This window comes from Desarmillaria tabescens (genome assembly GCF_030435595.1).
Source record: "Desarmillaria tabescens strain CCBAS 213 chromosome Unknown EV420scaffold_27, whole genome shotgun sequence".
Taxonomy (NCBI): domain Eukaryota; kingdom Fungi; phylum Basidiomycota; class Agaricomycetes; order Agaricales; family Physalacriaceae; genus Desarmillaria; species Desarmillaria tabescens.
This window is the reverse complement of record NW_026848326.1, coordinates 456,743-473,982: the sequence shown is the minus strand read 5'-3', so window position 1 is coordinate 473,982 and position 17,240 is coordinate 456,743. Positions and strand designations below refer to the sequence as shown.

Here is a 17,240-nt window from a genome sequence, read left to right as displayed (position 1 = left end):
ATTATTTAGATGCACATTGTGCTGCATACTTTTGTAAAAGTTGAATTCAATGATTGTCTCACCATTATTTGCATTTATTGGTTGAATGAACATGAATGGAAGGCTAATTTATTGGCCTAAAATGTAAAATCATGAAATGTAGATATGACTATCATATTTTCGAGATACAGAAAGCCCTAGGAGTATGGGATTGCAAGGTATTCTATCCTATGCTCCTAATTGGGGTGCATCCAGCAAATTCCAGCCATGGTGGGAGTACCATTTTCCTGTCAGTGTATCAGTTGCATAACAGTATTTACACTCCATTAAGCATTTATATATCATATAAATGTATTCCAATTAAATAGAGCCTAACTAATCTATGTGCAATGCAAATTTTATCCAGCTTTCAAAGCTGACAGAGCTACTACCACATTGGAAATGATATTTTCCCACAGTTTTATACATCCAAGTATGCATGGGCGCATCCAGCCAAAATAGGCTGCACATGGGTTGAGAGGCAACAGCAAATCATTAAATATTATTTTTCTGGGCTGCAATTTTTTTTCAGGCCCAAGCAATGTGTGCCTGATCCCCAGTGCCCATGACCCTAACTCAGCAGCCATATGGCAACAGTTTCTGGACCTAGCTAGGGCTGGTGAGACTGCTACAAGGGATACATATAATTAAGAATTGAGCGGATTCAAAAAGTGATGGAATCCCTATGAGATACGTATCATTTGACATTTCTATAGTTATAGGGATTTTTTGTAGTGAATGGACACTGTAGCCTCTTCTCCAGAACAATCTAGATAAATGAAAATGTAGCTTATATACAAGCAAACAGTAGCTACAAGATTTCATTCCAATTTTCATTCCAAATTATCCTCATTTGAGTGAACCTAAGTTTGGGAAGACTATGCTGAATGCTTGTCTATTCCTACTTATTCAGTTACACTAAACACTTGCTGAGCTTTAGAAGAATATGCTGAATGCTTTTCTTTGACTATTCAGATTCCTTTTGATAGAAAACCCATATATTTTGATCTCAAAGCCAGTTACAGATCACTACCATCATCTACATGACATACTAACTAGCTTGATCATAACAATCTGGAGACAGGAAGATGGCATTGTTTGTTTTTATTTCCTGATTGATGGAGATGCATCACTTATGTAAGCAAATGTGCTTTCCCTTTCCAATCTGCTCTGGTCAGATGATAGAAGTGCTTCAAGTATCTGCTTCTTCCTGTGGAACTGATAATGAGATACAGGACATATCTAGCACAGTCAAATAGGTCAGAAAATGAGGTATGACCTTTTTATTCAAAATGGCAATAATCTCCACTGACAGAATGAGATTCAGTAGAATGGAGCCTGGTATCTGTGTCTATCCTCTGAAAGGGACATAAGATTCATTCATTAACTAGTATCATGTAAGTACAGGAAACATGTCCATCCATATGGAGATGTTACTGCATGCTTAATGATTTAGAAGATCACAGTTCAAGGCTTGGCATTAGGAGCCTCATCAAGTTAGGCCCAACAGCGACTGTGTATGATATGTGGGAAATGCAGTGCTTACATATCCATTCTGAGTGATATTTTTGTCACAATGGTGCCTTCATCATGAACTGTAAGTGCTTTGGTGTTGTCCAGATGATTCTTTCTGATACTTACAGACATTGTAAGGTATGCACAGTACTCATGCCTACTACATTTTCCATGTTTTTTTTTGTTGCAATGCAATTCAACTGCAAACCAAAGAGCTTTGTGACAGGAGGGAGGCGATGAAGGTAAATGCCTCTCAACGTTCTTGTTTATCCATCATAAAACATTTCATAGGACCCTATCAATGCTGATATAATTTTTTATCAGTAGATGGCAAGGATATACGTCAAGGTAAGCTACCATCAGTTATATTCCATATAGCAGCTAATGGTGCAACAAGGACCATAAGATGCTCTGCTCACGGTTCAAGAGAATGACAACGAAATGCAACAAGTTGAGGGTTTTTGATGCTGAGAGCTCGGTGTAGTCACATCATTCGATCCTGGATGTACAGAACACCTGTGGACGTGCTGGTGAGTTGATACAGCCATCTGTCATGGAATTCCCAGATCATGAGCAGATCATACACAGATCGTTTGTAGCTCCAAAAATTGTGTCATGAGGTTTCATGGGAACAAGTGAGGTTATGTACCTTATTTTCATTGCTCACATTAACCTTGCTCTGCAAACAAACCTTTTTCAGATTGGTAAGCAGGCAATGAAGCAAATAAGAACAATGAGCCCAGAGACTGGTCTACTCATGAGTATATGCATCACAGCAGCCATGCCATTCTAACATCTGGCATTCCAACCAGGCAACCCCATGAATACACTTCGTACTATGTTTCTGAACCTTCTCACCACTGCTGCTGCATTCCTGAAGACACCTATAGATGCTCTAGCTGAATTTCTCTACACATGTGATGTCTATTCATATCTCCAACTGGCAGACTGGTACTGCTCATCGGGAGCAAACGAAACCACTGTGGTCTGGATAGCCAAGATCAGATTCTTGTTTCCCACCACACCAAAACTACTACACTCACATGATGCAGAAATGTCTTATTCCCAGGAGACGATATCTCCTATTTATTATCTACCACAGGAATTAATTGATGTCATGGTGGACAAGCTCCATAATGACCAGCCAGGTGGTTTAGGGAATTCACGAAGCATTCTTAAATCCCATCGTCTCTCCTGTAAACTCTTCATTCGAGGAAATATACAAGGCCTTCTGTGACATATTACAATCAGCTCTAAATTTGACTAGCCAGTGCAAAGAATTCCTTGTGCTAGGTCATTCTTTCATGCACGTTTTGTCCTTCTCGACAACCCTCACAATTATCTGGACTGTTAAGCACCATCTTATGCATACAATGTTTCCAGTACAGATGTCTGTGCTCTATGTCACATCTTTTGGAATCTAACCAAATTCGAGGTCTCTGGGATGGACTGGAGATCATTATCTGAGATATATTGATTTTCTCGTGTTGCATCCTGATGCATACACATTTCCTGATTCCAACTTTTTCTATTTCCTTCTATCTCGCCTGCCCAACATCTGTCAGATCTCCTGTTCCATGATGACCATCAATCACAATAACCACCCACCATTTAGCATTAATTCTGATGCTTTTCGTTTGTCTCTCCATGAAACAAGGTAGTTACTAGCGCCCACTCTCTCTGCACTGAATTTGTTCAGACTGCATGCACTCGACATGTTGCTAGAGATGGCACACCATGATGCTTAATGGATTTGATGATACACTCGCACTCTCAAACACCACCTTCAGGTATTATGTGTCCATTTTTTCTAGCATGGTCACCTGCCAATGATGTCTCTATAGACTGATCCAAGCTTTTCCCATTTGGCAATTGAAATTCCAAGTCCTATGAATATAGGATTCTTGATCATTATGCAGGTGGAATCAGCTGTGGGAAAATCTATTTGAGGTATCAAACCTTAACGGTATTTGCTGGTTTTCCCACCTGAGCTTTTCATGGGAAGTTTTCTATTTGACCCTGGTTTCACTCGTTATGATTACTTCTGATTTTCTCCCTGATTTTTTCTTTGTTACTCTCTTTTAAACATCCATTGTGCACATCCAGCTCAGGCTGTGCACCAAACCAGCTTTCTCACACAACTGTACTATCAGGAAAGGATAGTCTCAAAGATGAAAGATGAAATTATCCCTTCAGATCTGTAAATCAGAAATCTCTCAGCATCAGAAATTGATGATAGAACAAATGATCATCAGCAGGGACTCATTGTTCTATTGTTTCATCATTCTATTGTCTTTATTGTTCTTCCCTTTTTAGTAATTCTTGTATTTCTATTGTTCTATTGTTCTTATTGTCCTCCTTTCATTGTTTGTATCATGGACCTCATTGTTCTTTTGATTCTCTATTGTATTATAGACTCTATTGTTTCCATTGTTCTACAAGCCTTTTCATTGTTTTATTGTTCTCCATTGTACCCTAAATTAGTAGTCTATTGTTCTCTACTAGTATATATACAGCTGTAGATTAGCAGAAAGGAGGAGATTCCTCCCCCCCCAACATCAGTGGGACCCGATATCCTTCCTTTCACTCCACCAAATCAGTAGCTGCCTAGCACCACCTAGGGCTCTGAACCAAGGAGTTAGTATACTTTTTACTTTTTAATCATCATCCACAGTCATCCTTTATCCTCCTTGTCACTCATCATCCTCATCTCTCTCTCATTATCCTCACCTATCATCTACCATCTACATCCTCATATATCACCTATCATCCTCATCTATCAACTTAAATCACCTAGTTCCTTGTCCTCATATCATATTTAGTCCAAATCTGTCAGAATTGTTGAAGACCCTCCTTCCATTCAAAAGAATTCACTAGGGAATATATTTTGGTTCACACCAACATTCCCAAGCCTTACACCATCTCAAGGCCGATATCATATCTCTCTTAAAGAACTTGCTATCTTCCACTCTCTTTCTACCATCTCCTCTGATGTAAACTACTCGATTACCTCCATAGCCTGACCTTTTCCTCCCCCTTCTCCCCCCTCTTCTTCATTGTCTCCCTCCCTTTCTTCATCTTCCTCCCTGCTCCTGATGTTCTTACCTCTCCTGTATTTGCCTTCCATCGGTCCTTTGCTTTTTTTATATTTGAACCCTATTCAGTGTTTCATTCTTGGCATGCATCATGTGCCATTTTCACCCATGACACTTTTGTTCTTCGCCATGTTCTATGACAATGAAACAAACAAAAAATAAAAATAAAAATAAAAATAAAAAAGGGAAAATAAAAAAAACTCAGTTGGTTATTCCTTATCATCAGATGTTTAGGTGGTGCTTACCATTGTGTGGTCACAGTTAATGAGTGCCAATGCCCTCAGTATTGCTTTCATCCTTACGCCTCCACCTCTGTACTTCATAAATACTATTGAGCACTGCATTTTGATGATATCCCCAATCTTGAACATTTGTGATTTTGCTTTCACATATCTGTTGATATCCATCAGATAGCATACATTGGACCTATAGTGTAACACTCACTTTTTCTTTCCTCCATTGATTATTCTTCTGAAATAGCTAACTTTGTTGTCTTCAGTGTGCACTATATTCATCCCTCCCAGTATCCTCAGTATTCCTTTAGGGTTGATGTCTTCACTGATCTGTATCTTCTCTGAGCCACTGTTCCTGCCCATGGGCTAGAAGTATCAGTTTGAGAACTCTACCGTGTCATATCCCTGCACTATTGTCAGTGTGCAATCCTGTAATCATCTCTGTTGGAACTCTCTCTCACCTGTATGTTGCATACCTCTCAGTGCCTTGATTATCTTATTAAATCCTTGGCTGCCCAGCCCGGACAGCATCACTAACTGACTCATAAATTGGATCTTCTCTCATTCTCTTGGGACTGGTAAGGTTATTTGTTGGTCTCACATCTGTATGTTGGTACTTATGAATACTCTTTTAGAATTGGTGGCAAGTCCATCACCACTAGTGTGCCTGTGGCAGTGAAAATCATCTCGTCCACTGCATCCATGGTCCCTGCATAATGTATCAAGTGCCAGCACTGTGCATTGTCATTGAATGCAAGTTCTGCTTCTTTGAATGCTGTTATATCCTGTGGAACTGTCTCTATGGTTTTATGAAGCCATCTGTTACTGCTCACCTGTGCTATCTGCATGAGATGATGAGGGTCTTTCTTCATCCTGTCTTCAACGAGGGCATTGATGGAGCTTCCTAACAGTAAAGTCAGTCAGTCTTCATCTGTTTTGAGGTTGTACCTATCTCTTACTGGCTTCTTGCATGTTGTAGAACCTGTCCATTGTTCTGAGGTTGGTGATGGGTGATGAGTTTGCATCCCTATCGCCTCTATTTCTGTATTTTGTAGTTATAATTTGTTTTTCTGTTTTGCTGTTTTAAATATTTATTCTTTTTATCTGGGCAGATCACCTGCTTGCATCAATTGAATTCACATGCTGCTCAACTGAGACTTGGCATGTTTTAGTTCCTTATGTTTTTAATTCGAAAGGGATCCTGGATGGCATGCCATTCCAATCACTGAACAGCTGGCTTATGAATTTGGAGGGAAAAAATATACATAGGACTCAGACCTGCTGTGCAGATGTGTCGGCCCTCACCCTACTAGTCCATTGCTGTTGAGAAGATGGATGGCATCATTTTACCCACTGACAGTGAGTAGTCCTGTATTCTTAGAGTAGGTCATTAGGGGCACTTTAGGGCAGGATACTCAAAGTAAAAATTTCAACAAAACAAACTTGTCCACAGATGTAGGGATCCTCATCATACCTGTATATGGGTATGACCGTCAACTATATGGGTTGGATGCGAATACGGATATCCTGTACCTGCAACCATACACAAGAAATCCAGGAGCCATATGAGTCGGTATGGAATAGGTCTGCCTGTATTATGGGTATACGACCATACCTGTATTTAAAACATGTATATAAAACTATGATGCAAAGTTTTCCTCATCATCATCATTAGCTAGAAATTCCTCAACAGCGTTGCGAGCAAGTCGAAGCCTATGTTTGACCAGCATTAGAATGCAAATGGTGTCAGGCTTTAGCTGGGCTCAGCGCAGAGAAATAGTATCTCTACTTCCAGAAAACACATGCTCTACCGCTACTGCAGAGCCTGACATTGAGTATGTGCTATTTTTAAAGATGTGTTTAAATATGAATTTAAAAGTAAATCTAATAAAAGTGATAATCTAAATGACAAAAAAATTTTCCAAAGGTTCTTCTTTAATTGGAAAAATTAACTTTACTAATTCTTCTAGATTCACAAGTAAAAATAGAAGAGGTGCTTTCTCAATTACAATCTCTTCTTCATAAAAGTTTTTTAATAAATATTAATTTTGGATCTAACCTGCCAAATCCTTAAGTAGATAAATCCTAAATAGTCTGCAGTTATTAAGGCTGTAAAAGTACTATGTTTTAGAGAAAATTTAACCCTTTTAAGTCAGTTGAATTGCGAGACTAACTAATTAAATTAAAGGCTAGCGAAACAAGTAAAAATAATTAATAAAATATAATTCTGAAAATAGGACTCTCACACTTTGTGAATAAAGGTTTCCTTTTAACTCTCTCTCTACAAAGTTTCAGATCTGAAGAAAGGATTAGTATAACCGGCCTAAATTATCAATATAATCTAATAAATTAAAAATTAAAAAAATATACTTAATTATAATTTAGTATTATTATAATTTAAATATTTTATATTTAACCTGTGATTGTAAAATCAATCTGATCATTTATTAATTTAGTTAATAAATTAAGGGGTAGAAGGATAATGAATTTATATTTTTATTATTTAAAGACCTCAGCCAAACCCTCTAGTGTGATGAGTTTTATAAGTTAAACAGGTAATTTGTAATTTATCAGGTCGAGCGGCCATTTTTAAAACACTCTAACATGTAATTATCAAATATTGTGTAAGTAATAGGCGATAATAAGAGTGGTAAAACTTCTTATCTAATGAAAATTGTCACAATTTCTATAGTTAACTAGAGTTTCTATTTAGTTAAAAACCTTATCTAAGTTCTGAGTTTCTAAAGTAAAATTAATGACTTAAATTTACTATATTAATAATTTTCTTTTCTATCCAACTTCTCAATTAGCGGTTAGGGGAAATCAGGTTAGAAAGTAATTTCTCTCTGATAGGGGTTACTGGTGCTCCTAGTTAATAAATTAAAGAGGCCACTAAAATTTAATAGTTAGGTGAGCTGTAAATTTTACCCTTTTATATTTTTCAACTAATTCCAAAAAATTCAAGCTACTCCTATTAAAATATGAAAAGAGAGAGCTTTTTTTATTTAGAAATAAAGTAAAAGTATAAAATAACTATATAAAAAGACAACCTTATATAATTGTTACTCCAATGACCTTTTAAAAGCCAAGTTGTGCATTCGGCCTTCTTTGCAGAGCCATGGGAAAAAATTAGTTAGCTATAAAATAAATTATTAATATAGGATAAGTTGAGATTTTTTAACAGCATTTAATAAAAATAATGATTTACTTTATTTATCAAAACAGGTTATGAGGTCCTAATGATATAATAAAAAGAGATGGTCATGTTACATCAAGAATAAAGCATGATCCAGTATGCAATCATATCTGAGATTGATAATAGGTCACAGGCTAGGCGATACAATCGTGGAAAGTCATGGTGAATGTACCACCAATTCACTGGGTTAGTTGTCTGAAAATTCTTCTTTGGGAGAGAAAAGTATTGCTCAAGCTTGTTCATGGGGGACAGATGGTGTAGTGGTTACCTCTGCTTGCTTGTTTGTACCTTGTTCTGCACAAAAAATATTTATTTTTGCACTTGCGAGTTCGAGCCCTCCACCTCCCAGAAAGTAACACTCTAGACACTTTCCAGGTTCTACCACTTCCAATATCCAAATTACATGAAACGCAGCCTCTCTTTTCAAACATGATCAAGTCACGCACATTACCTCCTCTAAAATCACATGACAAATCTTATCTCTCCTTGCCATTCTGGGCATTGGTTCGAGGCCCTTCCAGTGATCTTTCGAATAAGACAGGGAAATGGAGTCATGTGCCACAAGGCTGCCACCTGGTTGGGACCCAGGTGTAACAAAATGGAGTGGTGATCCAAGCACACCCCGGCCCAGCACATTGCCCCCGCATCAATTGATCACACTGTATTGGTGATCTTGGCCAAGTAAGGCAGGTCTGGGAAAAGAGAGACTGGAGAAGGACTGGGATCGATGGAGTTTGGTGAGAAGTAGGACTAGGCCATGAGAAGGGTCTGGTGAAGAAACAACGGTGACGGATAGATTGCGGCCATTTCTCGGCAGAGGTCAGGATTTCCCAAAGTGGAAAAAGGTGGCAGTGCCTGAGTCACACCAGGTTATCAAGGGCGAGGGATAATTTTGTGCCATAACATAAGTGCACAGCTTATTAAGCTGACTTAATCAATGACATCATACACACAGTAACACAAGTAGCTAAATTGGACCATACGCATGTGTAACCAATATACTTAGGATTTTTTTAAAAAAAAAAAGCTCATCCACAGTGACCGCAGAATTATCATCATCATCATATCGAGATGTGAAGTCTATCTTTTGAGGAGATCCATTGAGGAATGTAGATCCCAATAGTCCAGCTGCTGGAGATGATGGAGTATCAAGACAATTAGACATTGTAGAAGGGTAGTGATGGTCAAAGTAGTCTTGCAAAAGCTGCTTTGAGCTCTCAAGATAAGTATCCAGATTGGTGTCATTTTTGTAGTCTTGCTTTAACCCTTTGGTGTATGAGATTCGAGGATCAAAAACTATGGAAGAATTATTAGACCCTGGTCATGTCACATAATGGATAACTTACGAGCAGCCCATGTATAGAATGGTGATTCATCATACTTGTAGTAGTAGTCGCTGAGTTTGCAATGCGCATCTAATAGGCCCTTCTTCAACTCAGGAGGCATTGTTGGGGGAAGAGTGGCAATAATCTTTTTAACATCATCTTGAAGGCCCCAAAAAATAGCATGAGCTGTAGAGAGCATTGGCTTGGTTGTCATCGACATTTGTGTGGTTGCTGAACAGAATGCTTTCAGCTACTTCATGACCATAGAGATCACCTCCCAGTCATCACTCGAAAGCTCAAGGGAGCATAGGTCTCGATTGATGGCAACAAATTGGTCAACCACAGCATGATATTTGAGAGCATGGCCTGAATGATACCTTAGTACAATTGAATATAGTACTAGAAGCAAATGAATACTTATGAAGCATCTGATGAGTAGAGGACCACTGTGTTTGCACATCAAGAATAAGCATATGTGTGCCAGTAGTCACCAAACCCACAGCAGCTGCTACAGCACTTGCTATTTGTTGATGCCATGCTTGTTGTCGCTGGGGACTTGACCATACAGCTCAAACAACCTTTCAAAGCTGATATGAGTTAGAACAGTGTACTGAACACCCTGGAGTTGATAAATTTCTTACCTTCAACACAACCATGTTCAGGCTTGATGATCCTGCAAATGACCCAAAATCATTGGAATTCTCAGGTTCAGCTTCCTCATCTAATAATGCAGCCTCATCATTATGAGAAGCATCAAGTGGAGCAGATATTGAGTCCTGGTAAGATGAAGTATGGCTATTCTTTGCTTTTTTCCCGTCGTCTTTGGATATTGCACCAATTCCTTCTAATAACTATATAAATATACTTCAGAATTATATTGGTTTGCATTATATTCGAACATACCTTGACAACAGTGAGATGGACCGTATGCAGCATGCAATGGAGACATGAATTTCTGGCTGAAAACGGAATCGCTTGTTCCCTGCACCTCTGCTTGATGGCTTTCACCATAGTATCGTTATTCGTGACATTGTCCATCATGAATGCCATCACCTATTGGAAAATTGTTATCATTTGAATCCCAGTCATAACAAGAGACTTACATGGCCGACAAGGCTATATTTCACAAGTGTGTCCCATACCACCTCGGCTATGTTCTCTCCCGAATGCTCACCAATGAGTTCTTGGAAGTTGATGAGTATTTTCTCTATCAAAGAGATGCATCATCATCAAACTGCAAATAAAGCAATAAAACACTGTCGTACCTAACTTTCCCTTGTTCATAACATAATGTGCAACAATTGCTATGAATGCATACCCATTGGGTGAGGTTCATGCGTTGAGTGAGATTGAAACTTTGGATTTGAGTTCCTAAGACCGGATTTATGTCAACAACCAACTTTAATCGACTTAGATCGAGCTAGGATCACCACTCACACTTTGGTGGATGATACTCTAGCAAGTCAAAGGCGATTGGGGAAGTCAATCGAGGACTTAGGTAGACGCGAAACAGGGAGTTCAGTGTTGGGTAGATTAAACCTTAGCCAAAGCTGGGGTTTAGGCCAGCTGAGGCTACTACTTAAATACAAGTTCGAGAACTATAATTAGTACTGTGGGATGTCAGGTCTGGGGTGATCGCATAATAGTAAGCATGCATACATAAGAAAAGATAAAGGAGGAGAGAAGAAAAGAATAAACTGTAACAATTTAGCTGTGAACTATTGGCATGGAGAACTGCATTTCTTACCTCAAAGAACATGCATAAACTCTTCGCAACCCCATCACCCATCTTCATAATCTTATGCTGGATGGTATCTGCGGACGGTATATGAAGTGATGGCAAGGGATGATGTGTATACTGTAACAGGCGGCAAAATTCAGGGTGTTCAACCTCTTCGAAAGGCTGGTTGCAGGCCACAATCCATTCAATAAGTAGCCACTCAAACTTTTTCTGGTCCCAATCGCCCTGTAAACAATCTTAAATACAAGCAGGAGTTTAATACAACTAGAACATACCACAGCCTGTGCTGCCTGATGTGTGAAGGCAGCATCAAGGTCTCCAGATGCCTTGGCAAGCTTGTCTAGATATCATGAAGCTGTCTGAGGGTCCAACGTTTTTTGTGCAGAGGCAATTTGGATCTCCTCCTCTGTTGGCAGATCGGAACAACTCTTCAATATTTTGTAAAGTCAATACATGGCAGGAGCATGTCATTTTAAGTGTGCAGTAAGTCCTGAGCCAGGGCGTAAGTTCTCATAAATGTTGACCATGGCTAAAATGAAGATAATATCATTTAAACTCCCTCTCATTTTGCCATAATTGTCAATATATGGTGAGCTTTCCCATGATGGCACTTGTAATGAGCATCTCCCTTGCTGCCAGGTTCACCATGGGCATTGGTTGGCCATGGCTCATAGAAATAGTAGATTGGATTCTTCTTCCGAGATTTCTAGAGAAAACAGAGATCAAACTCAGGTAAAATAGGATGCAATCTGAATACACCACCTCTGAAGAAGATGGCACTTGTGTTTGTACATCTTCTTCCTGTACAGTCCTTGCATTCTCTCCATGGCTGGTTTCTGGAGCATTACCTCATTTGCACTTCTTTTGCAATGGTTTATTTGAACATGCCTTACCCTCCGGAATGGTTTTTGATGATAGGGATGCCACCAGCTGAAACCCAATGTGAGTACAAGCAAGCATGAAAAAAAAAGTGTTCACCTCATCATTTGGTATCTCTACATCAGTGTCGGAATCAGACTCGTCAGACACCTTGGCATCAGAGAAGTCACTACTGGAGTCCTCCCCTTTGGCTATGCCATCATCAACAGCTTTTTTCTTACCCTTATTGTGCCGCCATCGCTTCCGAGTAGGTTGCCTGCCAGCTGTATCATCATCGGACTCCTGTTCAATTGCGATTGAGGCTTGAAGCTTTGCCATCTTTTTGTTATGGTGATCATGACCTGAGTAGAATTCCACATCAGCCATAGCCTGAGTGAGTGACATAACAACATGCTAACTTACCGCTGCTGCTAGAAGGGCCTGCGCTCTTGGTGGGAGCCACATCATCAGCATCATTGTACCAATCAATATCATTGGCATCTTTGAGGTTGCCCTGTTCATCACGAGCACATGCCTCAAATTCGAAAGGGGCTGGAGGATGAAGATTTGATTTAGTGTGCACCACTCTGCAATAAGAACAATGCATACCTCCTCCCAGAAGACATTCAGAAAGATAAAAATGAGTCATAGGGCCAGCTCTGAGATCAGCAATAGTCTCATATCCAGATAGAAGATGTCACAGACCAGGCATGTGAAGAGTATGGGTCCTAAGAAGGTGGTCACATAAAGGTACAAAATGCCACTGACACAGATGGTCAAGGATATCATCGATTGTTGTAAAATTTGATACTACTGATAGGAAAGTTAGCATCGCACAGATGGATTGTGCTGGTACTCACAAATGGATACTGTGTGTGTCGCCGCCCCCATAATGAAGATCGTCTTTTCTTCAGGATGCGTGTTTGAGTCAGAGTCAGACTTGATCTCAGTTTCAGCTAGAAATAGCGATAAGTATGTGGTCAGAAGAGAAACGGCAAGACCTACAGTGAGTTTCATCATCCTCAGAATGTTTACTATCTCCGGTCACAAAAACTGTCATAATCCCAGCCTTCAAAAGCTTGTGAAACTGATCCAGACACATTTGTGAGACATAGGACCAACGATAGCAAAAGCGTGGCCCAGAAAAGAGTCTCCCAAGCGCAAAAAAGCTCAGAAATGCTGCATTCACTTCAGAATTGGCTTGTAAGTGCAATAGCTGACATCAAGCTCAGGGAAGCTCACCAAACACAAAAAGAGAAACCACAAAATAGATGTAAGTGAGTACTAAAGCACCTGCTAGAGAATCAAGTGATGCCGGAGTTTTGAGAAGGAATAGGCATGTCAATGCCGGTGAAGAGGCTCTGTGTGTGCCAAGCTAGAAATGCACTAGCATATATAACACTAACACACCCACACTCACACACACACACACACAAACCCTCAGTAGTTCGGGGGTGATGTGCGATACAAGCACACAATAGCAGTAGTATTGAAAGAATCCTTGCACGTTACAATATAATATAGCATGCTTAGCAATATAATAATCTTCTAAGTCCAAATGCTTTTGGAACAGGAGGTGAGCGACAGAATCACCCGGCCTCAAGGCAAAAGTATTATTTCACAAGCCCCCAAATGTTCTACAGGAACGTATAACCCTCAAAATATGTTGCGCGCAACACCCAAGTGTCCACAACATTTCACAATTCACTTGACATGACTTAAAGCCTTGCGCTCCAAGCAGAAAACACTTCAAAACCCGTTCGTAGATCCACAGGGTTCTAACCTATGCAATCCAGAGATACACAAACACAGAAAACACGTCCACAAGCCACAGGGTTTGAACCTATGCCACTTGGGAATAAACCAAAAAAAAACCTCAGAGATTACTGACAAGCCAAAGGGTTTGAACCTCTGCCACTTGCAATAACTCGGAATTCACAAACAAGTTCCAAAAACACAAATGCACATTCAAGTTATCACAATACAATATTCTCTAAGTAGAGCGCAATCAATTACTGTACTTTACTTGAACAAGTCAAGCGCGCTCGAGCAAGGCATGCCTCGTGAGCCCTCAAAGTGTTCAAAATAATTCTAAGTTCAATAATATTCTCTCACTCGAAGCTTCAAATAAAATCCTTTCGTCGTACACTAAGCGCGCTGCTTTGTAGTACAACTGCAGGGGTCTGAAAACTTGCTAACTACCTGTAACTACCACTCTTATATTTACTGTTAACTATATGAAATGTAAATACTGAAAATAGACAACACTCCACCTCGGACTCCCTTCTCTTGCATGCCGCTGATGAGCCTAAACTTCCGTGGCAACGGCAAAAACCAAAACTCTAGAGGAGTTCACGGCAAATGGCGCGTAGCGGCAATAAAGGCTTTGTTGTTGTGCGAGTATTTTGGTGCACCTCCGTGCGATGAATTCCTCAAGAACACAAGTATACACTGTGACTTTTCAGTCAGCGAAGTAGTACCCTTAATGATCGAGTACTAGAAAACATTGGCTGTAAGCCAGGAAGGGTCTCGATAGACAAGAAGGAACGGAATCTGGTATAACTGGGAATACTGGCAAACCATGAACGAAGTGACGGCAATTGACTGGTAAAAGCCGTGGGCGATGTTGATGGAATTAGAGAAAATGCCGTCAAAGAGAAATACTGTTGGCAAGATAACAAATACCGTGATGGCAATAAACGAAGACTGTAGTCGAGAAACGAGAAACTGGCAGTAAAACGAAGATAAGACGAACTGGCGATGATATGAGGGGGAACTAGTGATGGCAAAATGATGGCTGGGACTGGGCTGGACTGATACTGAAACTATACTGAGGTTAACGATGGCAAAACTAAACTGATACTAATCCCGAGTCTACACGGAGACTATCCTATACTGAAACTGACGGCAAGATACCAAATACCATGACTGATGATCCTATACTGAAACTGTTGACCGAAATTCCATGACAGATGCTACTGGCAGCAATAACGATCCTAATCTGAGTCCACACGGGGACATAATGATCCTGAACTGAGCTCGGTAAAACGGTGGCGACGTAGAAGGTGAAAACTGATGAAAACGATCCTGGCTGGTGAAAGTGAAACGATGCTGGTGGATTAAAAGATAAAAGCGAGTTGTGGACACCAAATTCCATGTATTGGCGCAATATGAGCATACACCAATACTGTTGGAAGAAAAGCCGTGACAGAGAGTATAACCTGGAGTGACTATGTTGTTATTGTCTATCTCCCAGCGAGTACAAGCGATAACGGTGGTCGATAATGTGGATGATCGCTAGTGTCCAGTAACTTGTATCCCTAGCAACTACTACTACACTAGCTTTTATACTACAAGTCCGGAATAAAATTAGAATACTTGAAACGAGTCCTTAGTAAGTCCTTAGTACATCGATTGGTAAGAAATGATACAAAATGCGTGCTCCCAGAGTTCTAAAGTAACAGCACCCACACAGTTTTACCGCATATAGACTTAGTGATCAGAAAGAATTCCCCCGACATACGGACTCTTGGGCTGCTGTGTTGCTGCGGCAAAGTACACTGAAGGTAGTACACTGAAGTATATGTGTGCGGCATTATCTTGGCGTTGTAACAGCCTTAGTAAAGTGAGTGGAAAGGTCACGGTATTAGGTCTTTTGCCGTGGAGTTGGTACTTTGACTGTGGCATTCTTCTAAATGATGCTTGATGCTGATGTCATTGATGGCTGTGCTGGGCGATCAATGATGGTCCTAAATCCGTGAGATCTGCAATCAGGTGCCTGGCGGCATTAATGAAGTGGCGCATATTGATATGGAATATGAGCTGGGAAGGATAGTTGGCGGTAAGAGTGGGTATTGCCATGATTGCAATTGTTGACTTAGTGAAAGTCCGCTAAGTGGACAAGGCATTTATTATAATGCTAAAATCCGTGAATTCTGAGCGTACAGAGCCTTGAGGCTCATCACCATGTCAGCCGTAGTGATAGTAATCATTATTTTACTCAGCACTCCGTGTCGGCGCGTGTGCTACTGCTGTTTTCTCCACTTGACAAGGCCTAGCCTCATCATGCCATGTGGCATGTGTCTTCTTATTGGCTCCGCGGATTTAATTACAGTGCCATGCAACTTATCTAGTGAGCGAGTTTTATTTTATTGGTTGCTGCGCAACCATTTCTAGTTTAATATTTCATATGGGCAGCGGGTTTTATTTCTCTCTGGCTGAGAACTCCTTAGAGTATTCGGACTTGTTGATTCTTCGTTCAGGATGATGTTTCTTGGTGATTGCCAGATCGGCAGGGTTCGCGCATCATAGATCAATGTAGTGCAAAGCACCTTCAATATATTATCTTCAGTGAATTTAATTGAGTGATACACTGCAGAGGAGGGCACAGTGTGTGTGTATAAGCACTGAGACTGCACACTTAAATGGCACAAGTGTGCCTCTCTAAGTCTAAGCCATGCGCTCTACTCATATTATTTTTATTATAGTGCTTTCTGCCTCAGTGTGTAGCACTCTATGCCTTACATGCACTCTAATATTATTCACGGGGGACACACATGTTTGCATTCCTAGAATTTGCAAAATTACATGTGTGAACACATTGCACGTGTGTCACCGGTGTGGCACAGATTAGGCCAGCAACTGGAGAAAGAAAAAGTATGAGTGACATGGTGAACCACAGACTTGCATGAAAGGCAATGGCATTGGAGGATGACATGAGGAGGATACCATGGGTCTCTCCACTTCAGGGGGGCATTTTGGCGGACATCTTGGTTGTACAGCTGCAAGCAGCTATATCTATAGAATACATTTCAAAAAGATAAAGATTAGCCATGAAGAGAGGGTAGAGAGAGGTGCAATGGATATTTTTTGACTGAAACTTCTGCTACTTTGAAAATGTCATAGATATTCTGGGTATATTGCATACTGATTAGAGGGGTGACTACAAGATGCTGCTAGGTATGAAAAGGACAGCCTAAGGGCAGAGAGCTACAAAGGAATAGTAAGACAAAGCAGCAGTGAGCAGTGAGTGAGCATGGACGGCTGCTGTTGACATGGCAGCACTTAACAAGAAGGGAATGTGAGAATTCCCAATGAGCTGATCAATCATGATGTTATTTAGAAGTAAAATGATGCCATCCTGGATACCCATATATACAGCTGTACACGGCCATCATTCATATGGGTAGTATGTGTAACGAGCATGCTGACAGAAACCCAACTTCCACTCAACCCAACAAGCCACAGCCCAGAAACCTA

The 17,240-nt window shown here is 40.3% G+C and overlaps 4 protein-coding genes across 4 annotated transcripts; all 4 read right to left on the bottom strand.

The window, feature by feature from the left end:
- Window positions 1–5,068: 5,068 nt before the first annotated feature.
- EV420DRAFT_1273084 (uncharacterized protein) lies at window positions 5,069–5,224 on the bottom strand (the record flags this gene model as incomplete). Its single annotated transcript, XM_060467738.1, has 1 exon — window positions 5,069–5,224. The coding sequence occupies one exon, from the start codon at window positions 5,222–5,224 to the stop codon at window positions 5,069–5,071; it is 156 nt and encodes a 51-aa protein (XP_060328629.1).
- Window positions 5,225–5,478: 254 nt separating this feature from the next.
- On the bottom strand, window positions 5,479–5,851 carry EV420DRAFT_1645135 (uncharacterized protein; the record flags this gene model as incomplete). Its single annotated transcript, XM_060477741.1, has 2 exons — window positions 5,479–5,765; window positions 5,821–5,851. The coding sequence occupies 2 exons, from the start codon at window positions 5,849–5,851 to the stop codon at window positions 5,479–5,481; spliced, it is 318 nt and encodes a 105-aa protein (XP_060328628.1).
- A 650-nt stretch (window positions 5,852–6,501) lies between these two features.
- On the bottom strand, window positions 6,502–9,503 carry EV420DRAFT_1621493 (hATC-domain-containing protein; the record flags this gene model as incomplete). Its single annotated transcript, XM_060475705.1, has 5 exons — window positions 6,502–6,623; window positions 6,651–6,686; window positions 8,189–8,291; window positions 9,100–9,353; window positions 9,404–9,503. 5 exons carry the CDS (start codon window positions 9,501–9,503, stop codon window positions 6,502–6,504), a joined length of 615 nt encoding a protein of 204 aa, XP_060328627.1.
- A 448-nt stretch (window positions 9,504–9,951) lies between these two features.
- On the bottom strand, window positions 9,952–13,083 carry EV420DRAFT_1645133 (uncharacterized protein; the record flags this gene model as incomplete). The annotated part of the gene is made up of 14 exons (XM_060477740.1): window positions 9,952–9,960; window positions 10,024–10,233; window positions 10,286–10,435; window positions 10,486–10,589; window positions 10,648–10,657; window positions 11,130–11,348; window positions 11,399–11,463; window positions 12,017–12,053; window positions 12,102–12,343; window positions 12,405–12,533; window positions 12,591–12,640; window positions 12,683–12,794; window positions 12,842–12,937; window positions 12,987–13,083. 14 exons carry the CDS (start codon window positions 13,081–13,083, stop codon window positions 9,952–9,954), a joined length of 1,530 nt encoding a protein of 509 aa, XP_060328626.1.
- Between the last annotated feature and the right edge of the window lie 4,157 nt (window positions 13,084–17,240).